Raw genomic sequence first — 20,314 nt, forward strand, 5'->3', positions numbered from 1 at the left:
CCTCCCTTTCCTGCTACTGCTAGCCAGTTTTCACCTCCTCTCTCTCCATCCAATGCTCCCTCTCTCTCTTCCTATAATCCTGATGCCATTCACAGCTCTCCTTCTAGTTCTTCCTCTTCCCCTCATATGGTTGTTCCCTCCCCTGAACTTTCCACTTCTGCAAGTCAGCAGGTGTCACATTCTATCCCACAGCCTCTCACTGCTATACCTACCTCCTCTCCCTCTATCTCTCCTGCTCTTATCCTCCATGATCCTGCTGAAACTAGCACCATTTCCCCTACTTCCTCCAATGATCCTTCTGAACAGTCTAGCTCACACTCAAATCCCAGCCCTCCTGGTTCACCTTTACCTTTCATTCACCCTGACAATATCCATCCTATGCAAACCAGAGCCAAAAGAGGTATCATTCAACCTAGATTACATCTTACTCTCCTTTTAACCCACATGGAACCAAGTTCTGTTAGTCAAGCTTTGTCATCTCCTCATTGGTTTCAGGCAATGCAAGAAGAATACAAGGCACTGATAAGAAATCAGACCTGGACATTGGTAAAGGCTCCTATTTCCAGGAGACCTATTGGCTGTAAGTGGGTTTTCAGAACCAAGGAAAACCCTGATGGATCTATCAATAAATACAAGGCCAGATTGGTGGCAAAGGGGTTTCATCAAAGAGCTGGCAGTGATTTTCAGGAGACTTTCTCCCCTGTTATCAAACCTGTGACTGTTAGAATTGTTTTAACCATTGCTGTTAGCAACAAGTGGCCTATCCAGCAGATAGATATTAATAATGCTTTCCTCAATGGCACACTTGAGGAAGAGGTGTTTATGCAGCAGCCTCCTGGCTTTGAAGCTGCTGACAAGTCCCTAGTGTGTAAACTAAACAAGGCCATTTATGGTTTAAAACAGGCCCCAAGGGCCTGGTTTGACAAACTGAAGAGTGCTCTTGTTCATCTTGGTTTTCAAGCAAGCAAGTGTGACCCTAGTCTCTTTCTATTGCATCAAGGCAAGCTTCAAGTCATGATCTTGGTCTATGTTGATGACATCATCATCACAGGCAGCTCTGCTCCCTTCATCAACTCTCTCATCAACCATCTTAACAATAAATTCTCTTTAAAACAATTGGGACAGCTTGACTATTTCCTTGGTATTGAAGTCTCCCATCTTTAAAATGGTTCTTTACTTCTGTCCCAAACCAAGTACATTTCTGACCTCCTAACCAAACTGAACATGCTCAATGCCAATGGAATGCCCACTCCCATGATTTCCAGCAGCAAACTATCTAAAGTTGGCTCAGCAAATGTTGAAGATCCCACTCATTTTAGATCTGTTGTTGATGCATTGCAATATGCAACCATAACTAGACCTGAAATTTCCTTCTCTGTTAACAAGGTGTGTCAGTTTTTATCAAATCCCTTAGAAGATCACTGGAAGGCAGTCAAAAGGATTTTAAGGTATTTGAGTGGTACACTGTGTCATGGCTTACTCATTCAGCCTGCCCCTGTTCATCAGCCTATGCAGCTTTTAGGATTTTGTGATGCAGATTGGGCATCAGATCCTGATGACAGAAGGTCTACTTCAGGGGCATGCATCTATCTTGGTCCTAATGTTGTATCATGGTGGTCCAAGAAGCAGCAGCTTGTTGCCAGGTCTAGTGCTGAAGCAGAATACCGCAGTATGGCTCAATTGGCTGCTGAACTTATTTGGATACAGTCTCTACTTCAGAAACTTCACTGTCCTATTCAGGTGCCTAAGATTCTATGTGACAACTTGAGCACAGTCACACTTGCTCATAACCCCATTCTCCACAACAGAACCAAACATATGGAGCTAGATATATTTTTTCTAAGGGAGAAAGTTCTCAGTAAACATCTTTCTGTTGCTCATGTTCCAGCTCAAGACCAGTGGGCTGACATCCTTACCAAGCCCTTATCTGCTGCTAAGTTTGTACCTCTTCGTTCTAAGTTATGTGTGTTAGATAAAATCACTTTAAAGCAACCCCCTGCAGCTTCTAAGGGGGACTAATAGAGTAGTGGTTACATAATGTTCTATTATGTGTGTCAATAGAATAGTGGGCAAAGTAGTGGAGGACATGTTCCACTACTACTGCTGAGCTGGCCCTAGCTGTTAGTACCTTTGTCAGTATTTGCTTACCTTTTGCTTGCCTTTATATAGCAAGTTTCCTGTATCACTCTAATCAAGAAATACTATGAATATTTCTCTCATCTTATCCATTTCAATTGCTTAACAAATTTTAACAGCAAGAAACTCCACTTAATATGTGCTGCATGTGTGTGATGTTATGGTCACCTAGGTAGAATTTGTTGTAAAGCCTTCAATAGTCTTGCCATAAACATGCACTGTCAAACCAGCAGCTACGTTTACTCACGAGAAAAGATAGAGAAAGAAAAGAAAGATTAACTGGGAAAGTGTGAGAATATCATTGATCTAATAGCAATAATAGTACCAACAAGAACATAATTATGACTTTTATAAATCAGTGCTTCAAAATACTAGAAACGAGCTCAGTATTCAATGGCAGTTAACTGCAACTTCTAACCAGAAGATTTTCTACTGATTGTTATGGTTGTGCTTGTGCCAGAGGCAGAGCAGCACAATTGCCACGACACAATGACACAGAAATGACATTGAGTATGGAATTTTATTAATATTTGTATGAAAATTTAGAGATCATTGCAATTGGATAATCTAAAGTTACTTCCTTAAGCTCTCAACTATGTAAGAAGCATAGAGGTCCCTGCAAAAGAAAATATTCATGTAAGAAAAATAATACTAAAATCATTCCATCCCCAAGGGGAGAGTAAAATCATTGACAATTAGGGCCGATAATCCAAAACTAGATTCAGATTATGAAAAAGGTGGAGATGACGTCAAAGAAAAATAGCTTACATGGAGTACTTGATGGAATCAATGGCAGACTCAGCTGGTAGAAAATCATCAACATCAACTTTTTTGTTCTCATTCTTCTTGTCTAGATTGGCTGGCTAAGGATATGTGCATCAACTAGGGGTTCTGGTAATGAGAGCATTGACAAGAAAAAAGTTTCAAGTATTTGAAAGTCATATTATAAAACAAATATTAAAATTGTCATTAAAACATAGAGGAGACATGACTGTTCGAAATCTTAAAAACTAATCACTTACGAATAAAATTGTCAACAACAATGTTCTGGCATGCATATATGTATATGTACTAAGCCAGATGTTAACTGGTTCCCTCGTGGCAAAAGGCATTGATTAAAATTTCAAAAATAATTATTTTTTGTACTACATGTAACTTTTTAAATAATCAATAAAAAATGCCATGTTTTAAATAAACAATTTATTTTTCTTTAAATTTAACCAAACATTTCTTAGCAGGATCCATAAACTAAATGCAAAATAGCAGGATACAGTCCTCAAAGAATCTTCTTATTTCAGCCAGTCGATGTGGAGGAAGCTCTTTGATGTCTGTGTAATGGCGGAACTCTGGGTCATCAGCACAAACTGCTATGATCTTGTCATCCTTCTCACCCTGCACCATAATTCATTATAAATAGTTTTCTTCTATATGTTTACTCTGACTACCAAGTTGTACCATGTCGAAAACCAAATAACAAGTAATAAAAGGAGAAAAAGTTACAGTCCTGATGATAGTATTATGTGATCCTTCTAATGGTGTTAGAGCATACATAATAATTTTCCTTGAGCCCTTCAATTTTCATTTTGTTGCTCCAAGAAAATGAACACTTAGTCATTCATATTCATAACACCACCCCAGTGAAAATATAACTATGGTCGGAAAAGTTAATGGTGATAAATTTCACCATGTAGAGCAATGTTTTGTCATTTCAGTCATGGGACAACCACTTAGCCTTGATTTTCAATTCAATAAATGATTAAAAAGGTTAAGGGGTAGCCTCACACCTCACCAATTCCCAAACAACCTCATACAGAGTTCTTTTTCATTTTCCCAGACAGAATAAAAACCAAAGGCAGGGAGGGAGGAAGCAACTTCTACCTGGTCAATCATGGGCATTAATCCAATAGCACGAGCACGGAGGAAGGTACCAGGTAGCACAGGTTCCTGCTCAGAACATAATATTTTGATTTTTAATTAAATTAAAATTTTGACTAAAAGTGTAGACACGCAATTCGGCTAAATATCACAGATAATAAGTTTTAAGTGTTGCTACCTGCATCAGAACCAGAACATCCAAAGGATCACTGTCTTCACAGATGGTTCGTGGGATGAAACCATAGTTGTGTGGGTAGACAACAGATGAGTAAAGAACACGATCAACCTAGGGTATTTAGCTTGAGTTAGTTATATTTCAAATACACATAAAAGACTCAACTAGAAACCATTGGATTATTATCTATGTATAACCAGACAGAAAATTATTCAAATTAAATCCTTCAGTACAATAACATGCAATATAATCTATCATCCAATATTCAAGGATGCTACAGTTAAAAGCGTCCAATACTAAATAACACTTATTTGGAAACAATTATGACACTCATCACCTGAAATGCATTTTGAAGTTTGAATTGTCGCCTACCATGTGTGATTCTACAGCTACAACAACTAAGCCTTATCCCACTAACTAGGGTTGGATCATGTGTGATTCTACTTGAATATAAAATCGAAAATTCCAAATTGCGTCTAACTATTGGGCTTGTGCAGGGACAATGCAATGGTACTGGTTGAACAACGGATCAGAGATAGGTTTTTATATTTATCAACTAAGGTTGTGTACCTAACACAACTCCACAAAACAGGTAGGTTAGATATGGATTACATAAGTTCTATAAACTCTATCTCGGACTCTTATCTCTAGCCAATGTGGAACTTGGAATTTTCCCAATAGGCCAAAACTAACAGTTATTATAAAAAAAGCTCACTCCTAAGAATCTCAACATGTTAAGTCGTGGAGCCTGCAAAGGCAATTGACCCTTCATAGTAAGGCGATTTTTTGTAAGGAACATGTGGAAGTTTTACACATTTCAGCTTCAAAGTTGAAAAAGAGTAAGCAAAGAAAATCAAATTGACAATAATATCCCTTTGCAAGAAAGAACTACACATCTTGCTATTAAATCAAGCTAACGGAATGGAATAAAGCAAATTGAAATAGAGAATAGGGAATGAAACCTTTATAAGTCCACTTTTCTTGTCCAGCTCATACTTAACCTTACCACCTTTGCCAATTTCAATCACCTGCCATGGAAATACATTTACTTCACTAACAAAACATGAATACGAAACACAAGTTCATTGGAACAATCTAACTAGGCAAAACGTAAGATCTGAAATTCCGAATTGCTAGAGGGATGGCCATGTTTAGGGTCCACACAAGCTTAATCACTTTTATAGCTGGAAATTTTTTAACCTTTCTGAATACAAGTTATAAAACAGCAAACAAAAACTTACACAATTGAAAACTGCAGGAGCTCCTGGTCCTGCATTTATAAATCCATTTATGAGTTTTCACCAAAACGACACGAATTCATTATAACTAAAAGTGACCCAAAAAAATCCAGAAGGCTAGTTTTGTACCTATCTCTACATCATGCCAGGGGTGAGCAGCAACAGTTCTCCTGGACATGGAAGAAAGTATTCTTTCATTGAGCTTAGGGTGAGACTTTGCCTCTTCATGGTTAGCCATATTAGCTTCGCAAACAATAAAAATCACACGGATTTACTGCAGTTAAAACAATAACAGTCAGAAGAATCCACTTAATTTTATTTTCTTTGAATAACTAATTCGGAAAGCAATGAATCTGCCAGTACGATGCATATGGTTTAATTAGCGGTAGAATTAGTAACAACTTTGAGATACACACCACAGATCGTCATATAAATAAAGTAAAATCAGGAACATCCGAACATGAACAACAAAGGGCAAGATAATAATTAATTCAATTCAGAAATGATAATATAAAAAATAATGCGATTTCGTTGAGGCGTAACTAACAAAGTAGAAATAAATCGAGAGAATGAAAGAGGAAAAAAAAACCAGAATCAGTTAAAATTGAAGTGCGATAATTCCAATGATGAAAAGCATGAGTGAGGAAATGACTTACAGAAAGGTAGTGAATGAGAGAGGGTGATAGGGGAGTTTGGGAAGAAGAAACAAAGACTGGGGTTGGTTGGGTGTCAAAAAAGTTTTTAAGTTAGCGGCGAAAGGTTGAATTGAATATGAGTCGTGTGATTTGAATATCGGACGGTTGGGAATGGAGATGGGATGGATTTGTAGGTATACCAAATATTCGGATATATCGGACAAATGTCGTCTGACTTCCACTAGAAATTAAATATTGCGCTAATTTATGCCGCTTTAGTGACATGTTAGGTCTATATTAATTTAGTTTTGAGAATAATAAAATTTAGTCATACAGAAAAAAAACTAGCGATGCTTATCTACGTCTAACCTATGAGGCAAAATTAATAGCACCTTTTCCCAATAAAAAAACTTGAATTGCACAGTCTTCATTCATTGCCCCTTTTTATTTTAATTTTCTCTCTCTTTCAGATATGGAAGAGTGTTTTGTTTTTTTTCTCAAAATTTTATCTCATATCTTTACATTTATGGGGTCGGCATATGTGTGGACTTGGTGCAATCGATAAAGAAGGAGGATGTACCTCCAAACACTCAAATGTCAAAATTAGAATTGGTTGTAGAGCCATAAGAATTAGGGTTGGAAAGTGTGAATGTTTATAGTAAGTCCTAAGCGTAAGCCAATGGTCTCTATTATAAATTGAAAGTCCAAACCTACAATAGATGACTGTCAAGATTTCCACGTTCACACGGGGATTGGGCTCTGTCGATGATGGGTCAGTTCTATGCCCAGTCCAGGACACTTACATTTTATAAAAAATATCAACTTTATCTTTATTTTTAATTAATTTATTATTTTACATTTTACTATTTATTTAAAATTTTCAAAAATTTGTATTCCTATGTGTATCGGATAACATTCAAAATGAATTTCGGTGTATATTTTTTTGAAGTTGAAAAAAGAGTTCTCATATAGATTTAAACTTTTAATGTATCGAAACACATCAAAAATATTTTCTAATATGAATTTTGTTGTATTTCGGAACACTGTGTAAGATTTTCGGTGGTCATTTCTTTGTGTAACGAAAGACTTCAAAAAAAGAGTTTTGGTAGTCAGTTTTTAAGATTTTTTAACTTTTATTTTGTGTACTCGAAGACTTTAAAGAGTTTCAGTAGTAAGTTTTTTTAAAATTTTTTAACTTTTATTTTATGTATCGGAAGACTTCAAGAAAAGATTTCAGATAGTCAGTTTTTTAACATTTTTTTACTTATATTTTTTGTAGCGAAAAAACTTTGTAAGCAATAGTCAGTTTTTTAATATTTTTTAATTTTTATTTTGTGTACCGAAAGATTTTGCAAAAAATATTGGTAATTAATTTTAAAATATTTTTTAACTTTTATTTTGTGAATTGCAAAAGAGTTTTGAATAAAAAATAATTTTTTTGAATTAAAACAGTGAAAAAAAGTGAAAATTTTTAATTAATAAATTATTTATATTGAGAGCATTTTAATAAAAAGTTAATGTAGAAATAAGAAAATAAATAATAAGGTATGGAGTAAAAAAATTTCTTTCTCCATTTTATTCCGTGTCCATCCCAAAATATATATTTTTTCCTTTTTTTTTGTTTTGAATTTTTCTAATTTAAAGAAGTGTTTTGTATGAATATTTTAAGTAGTTATTTCTTTTAAAATATTAAAAAATTTAAAAGACTTTGTAGAATTATAGTATTAATTTTAACTTTGTTTACAAGATTATTTACAATAAAAAAATACAATTTGTATTTTTAAAAAAATTCATTATAAATTTTGTGTACATGTTGAGTACCTTAATTGGTAACACTACAAATGTTGGTTAATTGGAGTCACACTATCCAAATGTCTTTCATATAAACAAGTAACTCATCCTCTTACCAACGAGTCTTTTATGAAATTATGATGATTTATTTGTCATGTGATACATGTCTTCTTGCCTAGCTAAGCAACAAATGGAATTAAGTCTTTTATTCCCTTGTCTGAGACTGGCTTTTTAAAATTATTCAATGGCTTAAATGTTGTATGCAAGTACAATGTGTACTCATTTGAAATGAGTTACATTCAATCTTGGGCCAACCTTCTCGTCTGACCCATTAAGAGTGATTTATCCTAGTCCTTTCTTATGAATGAATGAGGTCGTAGCAGATTCACATCATCCACATAGACAAGGAAGACTAGGAATGATGAGTTTTTATGGAGGGTGAAATGAGAGGGATATGATGTAGGTTGTTTATAGCCTTGATCACGTAAGAAACTTGTCAACTTTTCATACCATTTTTTGATTACTTGTTTATAGCCTAAACCACATAGAAACTTAGGTAGCTTGCATACTTCATTAGTCTTAGGGCTAGTGACATCTTGTGGGACTGTCATAAAAACCTTCTATTGCAAGTCACCATGTAATAAGGCACTGTTTACATCTAATTGATGGAAATACTAAGCCTTTATGGCTGCCAATGCAAGAAGAAATCTTATAGTAGTGATTTTGAAAATATGTGAAAAAATCTCAAAGAAATAGATTTCTCCTACTTAACTTAATTGTACCTCTTTGCAACTAATCTTGCCTTATACCTCTCAATTGTGTCATCTGCTTCACCCTTCAACTTATATACCCACATGATTCCTATAGGTTTAATATATTAAGGAGTGTTTACACAAATCCATGTTTTGTTCTGTTGCAAGGCTTGAAGCTTCGAATTTATTGTCTGAACCCAACATTCTTGAGTTCTAGCTTGATTATAACTGACAAGTTCATCATCAAGATTAAGTTGTAGATCTACATGCTTGCATGTCTGACCATTAGTTGGTTTTGATGATGATTACTAGTGAAGCAATTTTGAAGATAACAACTCCATAAGTCAATCGACTTTTGGATGTTATTAGTTAGTTGTCACAGGAGGAGTTAATTTCAATTGTCAAAATAAAGCTTTTGATTATGATACCAATTCAAGAAGATATCTCAAGCCACATTAGTCAAAAGATTCAAGTTTCAATTGAAGTTTTAGTCGTTGTTGTAATAATCAAGGGAACTTTGATATCTAAAGTTGTGAATGTGTGAAAGCTCGTTTGATCCTACAATTTGCTTCTTAAAGTGATGACTTAAAATGTAAACGTTAAGGAGTAATTCTTGAAGTACTGAGGCAATCACACATGCACACGCATAAATTTTTTTAAAGCCTATCCTATTTCATAAAACTTCTTGAAAATCTATCAAAGTTTTCACACGTTGGTACTAGAGCAAGGTAAATGACCTTTTAATTAATTAGAAAAGCTTTTAATTGATTAAATTATCTAGGTTTTTTAGGGTTTCCTTTTTGTATTAGGGTTGTCCTATTTTGAAAGCCCTTAATCGATTACTAGCTAGGGTTAATCAATTAAGTCATTAAATTGGCCCATGGATTATTTATATTTTGAGCCAAATTTTGTTTCTATATAAAGGAGGCTTCTCCTCATTTAATTTTACCATGAGTTCTGATTAGAAAACATGTTATCTTTCTTCTACTCACTCTAGTTTATATTTGATTTCCATGAAGATTGTCGCGGCGTCGAAATACCGAAAAGCTCTTGTGAGAATTTTGTTGCAATCGGTGTTGTGCTTTATTAGCTTTATTCAACAGTGTGGTTCTCTTATGAATTGTATTTTTAAAAGGCTTAATGGTCCCAATCTAACCTTGAAAAAAATCTTAAGTGAAAGTTCTTGAGCTCAGCCTATGTTAAAAGCTTTGTTTGATTGTTGAAGATTTGAGGAATGATCTTACAAAAGCTCAAATATGATCTTAGTGGAACTCTAAAAAAGACACATTTAAGAATAGCAGTATGACAAGTAGTTAGGTTAAAGTTGTATAAATCTTTGGTGCACTATTTCTAAACTCTGTTTTCTTTAATTTCTATTAATTATTTTATTTGTGTTGTGTTTTTCTTTTCATTTATTTCACTCTTCTATCTTATTCTTAAACTCTAACATAAAAATTTAAAAAAGTTAAACAATTTTAGAAATTAATCATGAGTTTTAAGTATCACAATTCACTCTCACTCCTTTTTTGTATTTGAAGTCACTTGATCAAAAAGTGGCATCAGAGTCTAACTCATGTTATAAGACTAATCACCCAAAAAAAAAAGGTATGCTTTATTGAAAGAGAATATGATATTTTTCATAGATGGGATGAATTATGATATTTAGAAAGCTGTAAAAGTGGCTTGTTTGTTCTTACACATTAAGTTAATGGTGAAATGGTAAACAAAGATACAAATTATTGGACCAAAGAAGGAAAAGAAAAAATACATTGCAGTTTGAAAGTTAAAACTATCATCACTATCACTCTTGGTTTTGATGAGTCTTGCATGTTTCTAATCATGAGACAACAAAAAAATGTGGGACACCCTTCAAATTACCCATGAAGGAACATCTGAGGTAAAAAGGACTTGAATAAACACAATAACCCTTGAGTACGAACTCTTATAATGAAACTTGCAGAAAAGATTTATGATATGCAAAAACGATTCACTCACATTGTGATTCACACGAGAACTATAAGGATTTTTTTTTTTTTAAATTAGGATTTGGTTGTAAAAGTTCTTAGTTGCTTAAACCATAGTTTGCAACCTAAAGTCGCTGTAATTTCTAAATCTAGGGACTTGTCATCTATGAATTTGACTACTTTATTTAGTAAATTGCATAATCATGAGACAAAGCTGGAAAGACTAGATGAAGATGAAGAAGGTGAGAAGAAGAGAAAAAGTCTAGCTCTCAAGTTCGATAAAGAAAAAGATTCCCACTCTGATGAAGAAATAATGTTGATTGTTCAAAACTTCAAAATATTTATGAATCATGAAAGACAACAAGAAGATCACAACAAAGTTTGAATATACTTTTTTTTTCCTACATGATATCTATGTGGAAATAAATGATACATAAAATCAAACTTTCTCCAGAACCAGAACCAAGGAAGAAACCAAAGTTAGAATCAAAGAAAGTTCAAGAAACCTCAAAAAGAAGTTAAGAAAGCCTACATCGTTCGGGATGACAATGACATGCAATCCTAAAACGGGGAAGAAGAAAGCATCTCGGCTCATGTCAAATAATTAAAAATACGAGGTAACTTCATACTTCTCGTATAATGACTTAATTCACATATGTAAAAATTAAACAAAGAATCAAGTAAATTAAAATGTCTTGCCTCTATCTCTAAAACGACTATTTCTTTCCTTGAAATAGAAAATAAAAACTTATTAGAAAAAATAGAAAGTATCAGAGAAAGACCAAGCAAGTCCTTAATCGACGCAAGCCAATATGTTTGCGGTGAACATAAGCCGAAACAGAAATGAATTTGCTACTTTTACTATTTGGTGACTAGGGATGGTAGAGAGACCTAAATCCGCGGGGTTCATCCACACCCGAACCTGAGTCAACGGATGAAAACTCGAGTTGACAGGGTTTGAGTTCGGATTCGGGTGCCAGAATTTGAGTAGTGTGAAACTCACACGTGAAATCCAAAATCACATCCGCTTAGACCTGAAATTACAAAAGTATCCATAAATATATTTAAGTTGTAGAAAAATTGATGAAAAATTTCAATGTTATTGTTGTATTTTATGTGTTTTATGTGGGTTCGGTTCACTTTCATCCCTTCGTAGCTTTAGTGTATATTTGAAGATGACGAGTAACAGAGAGAATGGTGGTTAAGAGAGATATATAGAGGCACCAAAACCAAACTGCCGGAACCCAACTGCCGGAAACAGAGGACCAATCCGTCAGAACATAGGGGAGTTTCTAAAGACCCCTGATGCAACCCGGAGAAGAAGATGTCAGACTGCAATTTAAGAGACCAATCGCCAATAAATTCAAATCAACTGTCACCGGAAAATGCCGGAGAAAAGGCCCGAGAAACCACGTCGACAGAACAGCCCCAAGGTTAAAATGGTGGTGCGGAGAAGAGACATCACACCACCAAGCAATTTAGCCACATGATGAAGCAGAAACTTTGAATTTTTGAGAGAGGAAGAGTGTAAGGGCGATGGAAAATTTTCTTAAGAGGAAAGAGAAGAGAGCGTTTTAGGGTTAAAATCAGACTCCTTGTGAAAGGGCACAATCTACAATAAGACAATATTGATGCTTCCATTCAACATATTACATATTCTATGATCCATTTTACACACAAAGACGCTTGGTGCAACTTACATATATTATTACCTACACAAGTATCTTATAAGAAGAAGAAGAAACTGATTTCAGTACTTCTCTTTCTGATAATTTCTATTAAATTATTCTTCCTTTAGATAGGAGGATACGAAATCATGTTCTTCCACAGAATCATCAATTAGTATTGCTCCCATGATATCAACATTTTATAGAGACATAACATCCATGTTATTCTACACATATTGTCTACTGCCTGAGCTTTTTCTGCACATGCTCATGAACTTGGCCACAAATTCTGCATACAAGAACCTATTAGTCAATATCGTGTCAAAATCAGAAAAATTCGTTAGTTTAAACGTAATTCTTATGGTTGGTGTCTTACCTTCTAATTTTAGTAAAGCTGTTGTTCCTGGTGGAAGTCTTCTATCCTGTTAAGCATAGCGCAATTAGTTACTAATTTATCAGAAAAATTTCTCTTTTATAACTTACCATCACCTTAAGGAAAGTTGTAGAAAGGGAAGTCATTACTCGTTACTCACATAATAAGCATGCCAGTAGTAGAGCTCCCGTTTTAAGCCGGTCTCAACTCTTCTTAAGAGCTCTTCCACAAGTTTCTGAATGTTTGAACAAAACTCGATTAGAGAAAAGTGTTGGATAAGTTGAATAAAATATCTATTCATGGTTTCTTTGAAACATGCACTGATTTATTACCAGGAGAATCAATTTCGGGTGGACAAAATCCAGGAGAAGCATTTGAAATTTCCCTCTTATTGAGAGCAAGCTGATAAAACCATAAGAATATTTAAAATGAAAACACAATCATATTGGCAATTGACAATTTCCAAGCTACAAAATGATGTTACTTATTATACAAGTTTTGAAAAAAAGCCAGTTCTAAAAGAACACCAGTAATATCTCTTTATAGAAAATAAGATAGGAAGAGAAGTTTCTTGCCGCGAAAATGATGGATCAGTTAGGATCTCTACAGCAAGTTCTATTACAATCTTCTCCCATCCAACTGGAATTGGTTGCTCTTCTGAAAATGGATAGCTGTTCATCATATAATGCATGAGTTAGTCTTTATAGACGCGTCAAAAAGATAAATGTTTACTTGTTTTAAGAATTCTTACTTATGTGCTTTGCAGGCTTCAAGGGCCAGTATTGCTTCCCTGAGGTTCTGCTTAGATTTTGTAGCAATCTTCATGGCAAAACTCATGGATAGATCAATTTCCTCTTTATTCGCTATCTGCGTAAGAGCCTCAATAATCTGGAGAGTAGAGGGTTGATGTGAGTTAATAACCTTTTTTTTTTCTGTGTGGAAGTGTTAATTAGTTATTAGAAAACTATTTATGCTTACTTCATGAGTTTGAGGTGCATCAACATTGATAACTTTGAACCGGTTTTTCACGGGTGCAATAATATTTTCATCATCTTCACAGCATAGAACTAATTTGCATATATCTGAATAACGGTCTATGATCCATTTGATCAAGTGTTGAATGTTCTCTACCGCTTTGTCGACCTCGTAAAGAATTATTACTGAAATCAAGGGAATCCAACCGCATTAAATAGGCTCACATGAAAGGATAAATCTGTTCGAAAAGATAAAAAATGTGTTTAGAAAGCTAACCTTTATAATCTGACTTGAAATTCACATTGCTTACTTCAGGGGCAATTGCATATATATTGCTGATTTCTTTGATTAGTCCCATCAAAGCATATTTAGCATTTGGTTCTGAATTTGCATTGAGCTCCATGTGATGAGGACTTGACGTGATTGGAACCGATACTTTCACAGTCCTTTTGTCCTGCCATTGTAGGAAAATAAATACTATAATATTTGGCAATGGATTGGAGATGCAACTATAAGAAAACAGGAAATCTTTACCTGAATAGGGAAATGTCTTAGATCATGTGACAGCTGCAAAAAAAGTTTAATAAGGCCAGCTTAAGAATAGCGAACACGTGAAGAAGGAAAATTATGAGAAGAAACATACTTTACAACATGAATCGCCGTATGCTTCTCTAAGAAAAGCCATTGCTAGATCTCTTTTCCCGGAGCCAGAGGGTCCTTTGAGCAAAATGTGAGGACAAGAGCTCCGTGACACCTGAAAAACAAGGTAAAAAATTTAGGATTAATACTAAATTTGCCTTAAATTTGAGAAAACTTTGCCAAACATACTACTAGTTCCTTGAGAAGTTGAGCTTCTTGTTTGTTGCAAATGAAGCCATTGAGTGAAGCTGGTTGATGTTTATCGGCCCAAAGTTGTGGAATGCTTTCCACAATTGTTGTCCTCTCGATCAAGGAAGCTTCGTCGATTGGTCTACGTTCAGGTGATTTTCTTGAAGTTCTACAGTTCCCTGTTCTCATCATGCAGGAAAACCATGCATCTTTCTGGTTCTTTTTTCTGTTGGATGTGAATTTCCTCATGCTTTCGGTTGTCTTTGTGCTAGCGTCACTTTTTACGCTAGATTTAGTGCTCGAGTTTCCACTTCCACTTCCCTTTCTGATTGATGGTCCCATCGTTGTTCGAGACAGCAACGTATTACTGGAAGAGGTTCTCGGCTTATTCATATTCGTATTGAATTTACCACTTTCAGGTGCGTTGTTAATGGTGGTGATCACCGGTCTTGGACTAAAATAACCGTATTGTTCAACTTTTTTAGGCAATGAAGGATTCTTCGCTTGCAAGGCATTGCATTCGCGGGAAAAGAAAAGGTCACCAGGTTGAATTGAGTCTGTACTTTCCAGTGCTGATGAATAATCATCCGTAGGATTATTTTTCGATAGCTTCACTTGTGCTTTCGTTTCATTGACTTCTCTTTCTCTAATTGAACCTGTTTTGAAGGGAGATTTTTCCCTTTGTTTCAGAATTCTCGCTGTGTTTTGCAGTGTTTGCTGTTGGTCTCTCAATCTTGGAGCAGTTACTGCTCTCCTGTAGTTTGGTTTCGTACTCGCTCTATCCACTTCCAGAAGTCCTGAATTCGCTTTTCTGTTTTCATTAGAAGGTGTTTTTTGCAGATGATTTCTGCTATAAGGAGACACAGTTCTTCCAAAGTCGGGTCTTGGCAAAGGACTAATATTTCTACTTGAGTTCAAACCAGACATGTATGATAACGAAGCGTCTTCATCATCATTACCCTCCTCGCGTGCTATGCGTAGCTTATAGGGTGATTTGCTGAGATATCGTCTTCTTGGTTGGTTAAGAACCGAACCTGCTATCGAAGGTGACGACGAGACTAAGGTCATGTTCTTTCTACCTCGTTCGTGACGTGGAGTGTCTTGCCACTCCGTCTCTGTGTCTGATGGTTCGTATCCACTGCGTCCCTTCTTGGTCGAGAATATTGAACTTGGAGTCAGAGGAAATAATTCATCTAGTCGTGTCTTCTCCATTAACCTTTGTCGCAGCACGAAATAGAGAGAGTTGTTTTGAGAATGATTTTTCAGCAGAGAGGTAGTAACATTGTTACTGAGAAAAAAACTGAGTTTGTGACAATGCTAAATAAAAAGAGGATGTCAAGAAAAGACACGCGATGCTATCGAAAAGAGATACATTGGTGATGATAATAAAAACAACAATGGATGATGAAAAAAATGTGTCTTTTGTTCATTCATATTCTGGCATTAGTATATGTTATTGTCCTTTTCCTTTCTGATTCCGGACAGTGTGGATTACATAGGAATTTTGAATCATCTTGTAAGATGACAGCATTTCGTGACGAAACTTCCAACTTGTTATTAACGTATTATGCTGCTAAAGTATGCAAAAACAAGCTTAGTTATGAACGTTTTATTCAATTGTTGTCTTTTGCAAACAATAGAACAAAATACAATATTGAGAACAAGACAAAACAAACACAAGTAGCATAGTACAATGGATATGGCACAAAGCCTGTGAAACTATTCTTTCTGTCTCATTGAAGATTCCTCAGACAAATTGGTTCAAATATTCATCAGCAGTAGTGTATTTCACATCAGGATAAGCATCATAAGCTTCAATATCTTTGGCAGGGTCAATCTCATACACTGCATCTCCCTTTATTTGTTGTGAATGGTTCAATGCCAAAAAATAGTTATTAGGGAATGGAGATTCTGCAACAAAACAAGCAACATGTTTAATATCTTTACACTGAGAAATCCTTAACGATATTTGTGTAAGTGTTTATTTTACTTACTAACCTTGAATGTCTTTAAGAACTTGCTCCTCTGAAACATATGTTTTCTCAAGAGTTTTTCCGATTTTTTTCTCCCATAGAGCAATGACCTCATTTGTTGTCAAATAATTGTTAGGGAGTCTTATGTGGACAGCTTTGTTCAATGTGTTGGGATCATTTGCTGCTCTGATGGTATATGTCCCAACATCAGCCTCAGTCACATATGCTCCTGAAATGAGTAAGGAAAAATCTAAACAACTGAATTGCACATGTTTTTGTTCAATACTAGTGTTGAACTCTATAGCACCGATATTTCATATTGAAAACGTGTTAAGTGTCTGATACATTTACATTCAATTAACTATTTTATGACTAGCGAACTAGGTTTCTACCTTTCACGTTTCCGTCTCCTAGAATGACAACTTTATCGCGAGGAGGAATAATGGCGTCGAGTTGAGCCAAGTTACGTAAGAAGTAACCGGTAAAGGCATGACAACAAAGATAAGTGTAAGGAACTCCTTCAGATTCGATTACTCTTCTTATACTCGCTTTTTCTTCAAAAACTTGTCTCACGGGCTCAACCGCATGCTGACGATCCACATCTAGTCCAAACTCAGATGGGAAGAATCTCTGTTGAAACAAGAAATTGTGATCAAACACTTAATATAACTAGTCCAAATTCAAGCATCAAGCAAATTATTTGTTCACCTTTACGTTTCCGGCTTCTTTAATTGCTTTAATAATCTTAACTTGATCTTCAATTTGTTGTCTACCAGCAGCACATATCACAGTATCAACTTGCTTGATTGCGTTAACAAGAGTTTCATGATCATTTATATCACCCTGCAAAGTCAAACACATTAACATATAGGTTAGAATAGTTTATTAATTAGTAAAACATAAGCTTATTTCCAAAATTGAATTGAAGTGAGTTACTTCAAGTAGAATAACTCCAGAAGCATGAAAATTTTGAAGAAGCTCTTCCTTGGTTTCAGGATTAGCAGCTGTGAGTAGTTTTGGTTTGTTAACATTGACAGATGTTTTCCTAACCAAAGCATATGTTGGATTTCCAGCTTTAATACTTGCCCAAACTATGTGTCTTCCAATAGCTCCTGTTGGTCCAAGGATCAGGATTTTGTTTTCTGAGGCCATTGGAAAAAATAAATTATAGTAAAAAAACAACAAGTGTGTGTTGAATATCAATATTTTGTTTGGTTATTTATAGGACTAATTGAATTGTCACCAACTTCACTCTAACTACTACTTAAGTCTCAATATGTTTAGTGATCAAATTGAATATTCATTTTTTGTGGAATTAGTGACAAGCCCTTGTTGATGTATTAAGAATGTTAATGTATTATTATCTGTTGGAAAGGAGAATTCAACACGATACTATTTCTATTATTTCAATTTTTTTTTTTGAGTTTGAAAAGGAAATATTACCTCACTCTTTATCTTTATTACTGAGTCACCAAACTATACCTTAAAATATAAGTTCATTAAGGTCACAGACAAAGGAAAACAAACATAAGAAAACTTATTTAAACAATGAAATACTTTATTATTAGTGGTTGACTAAGTCCAACAAGAGGCTATGGGTGTGTTTGATTTCTCAAATAAGAAGGACAGAACAGTATTAGACAATACAGTACAATTTTTTTTTTTTGTATTGTATGATGTTTGATGATTAATGCATTAATTTTGTTTTTACAATTTTGCTTGATATGTCTATGCACCAAACAAAATAGGGATAAATAACTGTCACCCCCTGCCATTTGGACGAGTTTTGGGTTTCCCCCCTATTAAATTTTTTTTAAAGCTTGCCCCCTTATAAAACTCATATTACAAATCCACTAACCCCTATACTCATGTTACGCTGACTTGGCCAAGTATGTTCCCTGTTGGCATTTTATTATTTGCTGACATGGAAATAATTTGTATAACTCCATAACATTGAGCATATTTATCCCTGGAGTAGCATTCATCTACAAACAATTCTGGATTCTGTTGTCTAAAGCTTAGTGCTGCAACAACATGCCTACAAGGTATGCCTACTAACTCCCAGAAATTACAAGTACAAGACTTTCTAGCTATATCTACAATAAATTGTTGTTTGTTATAGGAGTGTGTGACTTGAAATTTTTCATCCATAGCCCAAGTAGGTAACCAATGCCCGCTCATAGCCACTTCAGTATCCAATAAATCTTTATCAATATTTATCCAATAAACAGACAAATCATAGGCATCATCGTCACTCTTGATTTGAAAAAAATCTTTATCAATAGCAGTGATTCTAGTCCACAACTTGTAGGACCCATCTAAGTATCCCAACCCATTAACCAGATTACGAATTTGACTCATGTTCCACGTTTCCATGTCTTGCCTATAAACTGTTGTCGAGGAACCACCCCTGTATACGATTTCACCATCACTCATTCTTACAAACTCTCCTCCATGGTGGAATACAACGTTAAACATTGGCAAATTCTAAAATAAAATGCGCAACTACTAAATATTGTACATGCAAAAATAATCAATATCCAGTATAACAAGAAATTGAAACTAACCTGACTGTGTTCCTCATCGTCACCGCCGTTCTCAACCGTCGTCTTCACTTCCGTCTTCTAAGATGACTTCATTTTCTTCTTCTGCGTCGTCTTCGTCTTCTTCTGCATTGTCTACGTCTTCTTCTACATTGTCTTCGTCTTCTTCTGCATCGTCTTCCTCTTCGTATTCAGCTAACCGGAACCCAAATCGCCGCCGCCCCAAATCGCCTTCTTCCACGAAATAGGAACCCTAAATAGTAACCCTAACATTCACGGGGGGAAATGTGAATGTATATTGGAAAATTTGATTTCTGTATGACTTGGCAACAAAGTTATACAAATTATTTCCATGTCAGCAAATAATAAAATGCCAACAAGGATCATACTTGGCCAAGTCAGCGTAACATGAGTGTAGGGGTTACTGGGTTTGTAATCTGAGTTTTATAAGGGGGCAAGCTTTAAAAAAATTTTAATAGGGGGGAAATCCAAAACTCGCCTAAATGGCAGGGGAGTAACAGTTATTTATCCCAACAAAATAATATACTTTTAATTGGTATCATGGTTTTAAATCGCGATTGCGGGCAATGCGGTTGCTTCGATGCGTTTTGCGGCCGTTGCGGCGTGAATTTTGAACCCGAGATATTTGAAAAACATCATTATAAAACTCTTAAAATCAATATTTTACATTACAAATCACATGTAAATTGAGTTTGTGGGTTCTCAAATGTTAGTTACGATGAAAATATGTGAAGAAATAAGGTTGAAGGTGTTTGATGTGAATTATAGTGTTGTGGGACGTGTGATTACAAATCACACCGCAATTGCGGCCTGATGCGGATGCGGAGGAGGCTACCACATCAGCAATATTGCGGCTGCAATTGCGGTTGCGGACCGCAATTTAAAACCATGATTGGTATATAAAATATTATTATTTATGAATCAAAATATTAAATAATAAGGAGGAAAAAAGATGAAGAAATAGATATTTTGCTCTACTCTTTTTTAATATTTTTATGTAAACAAAATAATCTAATTTTTATTGTAGTATTTTTTATTGATATATAAAATATTAATATTATATTATATTTATGAATTAAGATATTAAATATTAAGAAACAGAAAGTAAAAATGATAATTGATTTTTTTTTTTTTATAATTTGTGTTTGAGATAAAAATTATCACATGATTTAGTCACGATTATTTTTTGTATTAAATAGGATAAAGAAAATTCTCATATCCTTTACCTTGTTTTTTTAACCAATCAAACGCAACTTAAAAGAAACAGGGCCGGTCCCGAGTTTTTAGAGGCCCAGGGCAAACAAAAAAATGGACCCTTGATAAAAAATTAATTTTTTACTCGCCTTCGAAATGAAAAAGAATCTCGAA

General features: G+C 34.9%; 3 protein-coding genes across 5 annotated transcripts; all 3 read right to left on the minus strand.

The window, feature by feature from the left end:
* Window positions 1–2,411: 2,411 nt before the first annotated feature.
* Window positions 2,412–6,241, minus strand: LOC131652078 (soluble inorganic pyrophosphatase 1-like). 2 transcript variants are annotated; one of them, XM_058921854.1, is made up of 9 exons: window positions 6,081–6,241; window positions 5,554–5,698; window positions 5,428–5,456; window positions 5,149–5,214; window positions 4,190–4,297; window positions 4,015–4,080; window positions 3,408–3,528; window positions 2,905–2,986; window positions 2,412–2,752 (listed from the first exon to the last, which is right to left on the minus strand). In XM_058921854.1, exons 2-9 carry the CDS (start codon window positions 5,660–5,662, stop codon window positions 2,710–2,712), a joined length of 624 nt encoding a protein of 207 aa, XP_058777837.1. In that variant the 5' UTR covers window positions 5,663–5,698; window positions 6,081–6,241; the 3' UTR covers window positions 2,412–2,709. The 2 variants fall into 2 exon arrangements, with proteins under 2 accessions (XP_058777837.1, XP_058777838.1); XM_058921855.1 differs by having other exon boundaries at window positions 6,014–6,150.
* A 5,514-nt stretch (window positions 6,242–11,755) lies between these two features.
* On the minus strand, window positions 11,756–15,862 carry LOC131652076 (uncharacterized). Of its 2 annotated transcripts, XR_009298567.1 has the most exons (10): window positions 14,410–15,862; window positions 14,225–14,335; window positions 14,116–14,148; window positions 13,858–14,035; window positions 13,585–13,766; window positions 13,358–13,494; window positions 12,939–13,277; window positions 12,767–12,841; window positions 12,610–12,655; window positions 11,756–12,522 (listed from the first exon to the last, which is right to left on the minus strand). XR_009298567.1 is itself a non-coding variant. In XM_058921852.1 (9 exons), the coding sequence occupies exons 1-9, from the start codon at window positions 15,619–15,621 to the stop codon at window positions 12,752–12,754; spliced, it is 2,109 nt and encodes a 702-aa protein (XP_058777835.1). In that variant the 5' UTR covers window positions 15,622–15,862. The 2 variants fall into 2 exon arrangements, 1 of the variants encoding a protein (XP_058777835.1); XM_058921852.1 differs by lacking the exons at window positions 11,756–12,522; window positions 12,610–12,655 and having other exon boundaries at window positions 12,752–12,841; window positions 12,939–13,008; window positions 13,182–13,277.
* A 141-nt stretch (window positions 15,863–16,003) lies between these two features.
* On the minus strand, window positions 16,004–17,679 carry LOC131652077 (isoflavone reductase). The gene is made up of 5 exons (XM_058921853.1): window positions 17,319–17,679; window positions 17,091–17,225; window positions 16,775–17,012; window positions 16,408–16,611; window positions 16,004–16,320 (listed from the first exon to the last, which is right to left on the minus strand). The coding sequence occupies exons 1-5, from the start codon at window positions 17,532–17,534 to the stop codon at window positions 16,157–16,159; spliced, it is 957 nt and encodes a 318-aa protein (XP_058777836.1). The 5' UTR covers window positions 17,535–17,679; the 3' UTR covers window positions 16,004–16,156.
* Between the last annotated feature and the right edge of the window lie 2,635 nt (window positions 17,680–20,314).

This window comes from Vicia villosa, linkage group LG2 (assembly GCF_029867415.1).
Source record: "Vicia villosa cultivar HV-30 ecotype Madison, WI linkage group LG2, Vvil1.0, whole genome shotgun sequence".
Taxonomy (NCBI): Eukaryota; Viridiplantae; Streptophyta; class Magnoliopsida; order Fabales; family Fabaceae; genus Vicia; species Vicia villosa.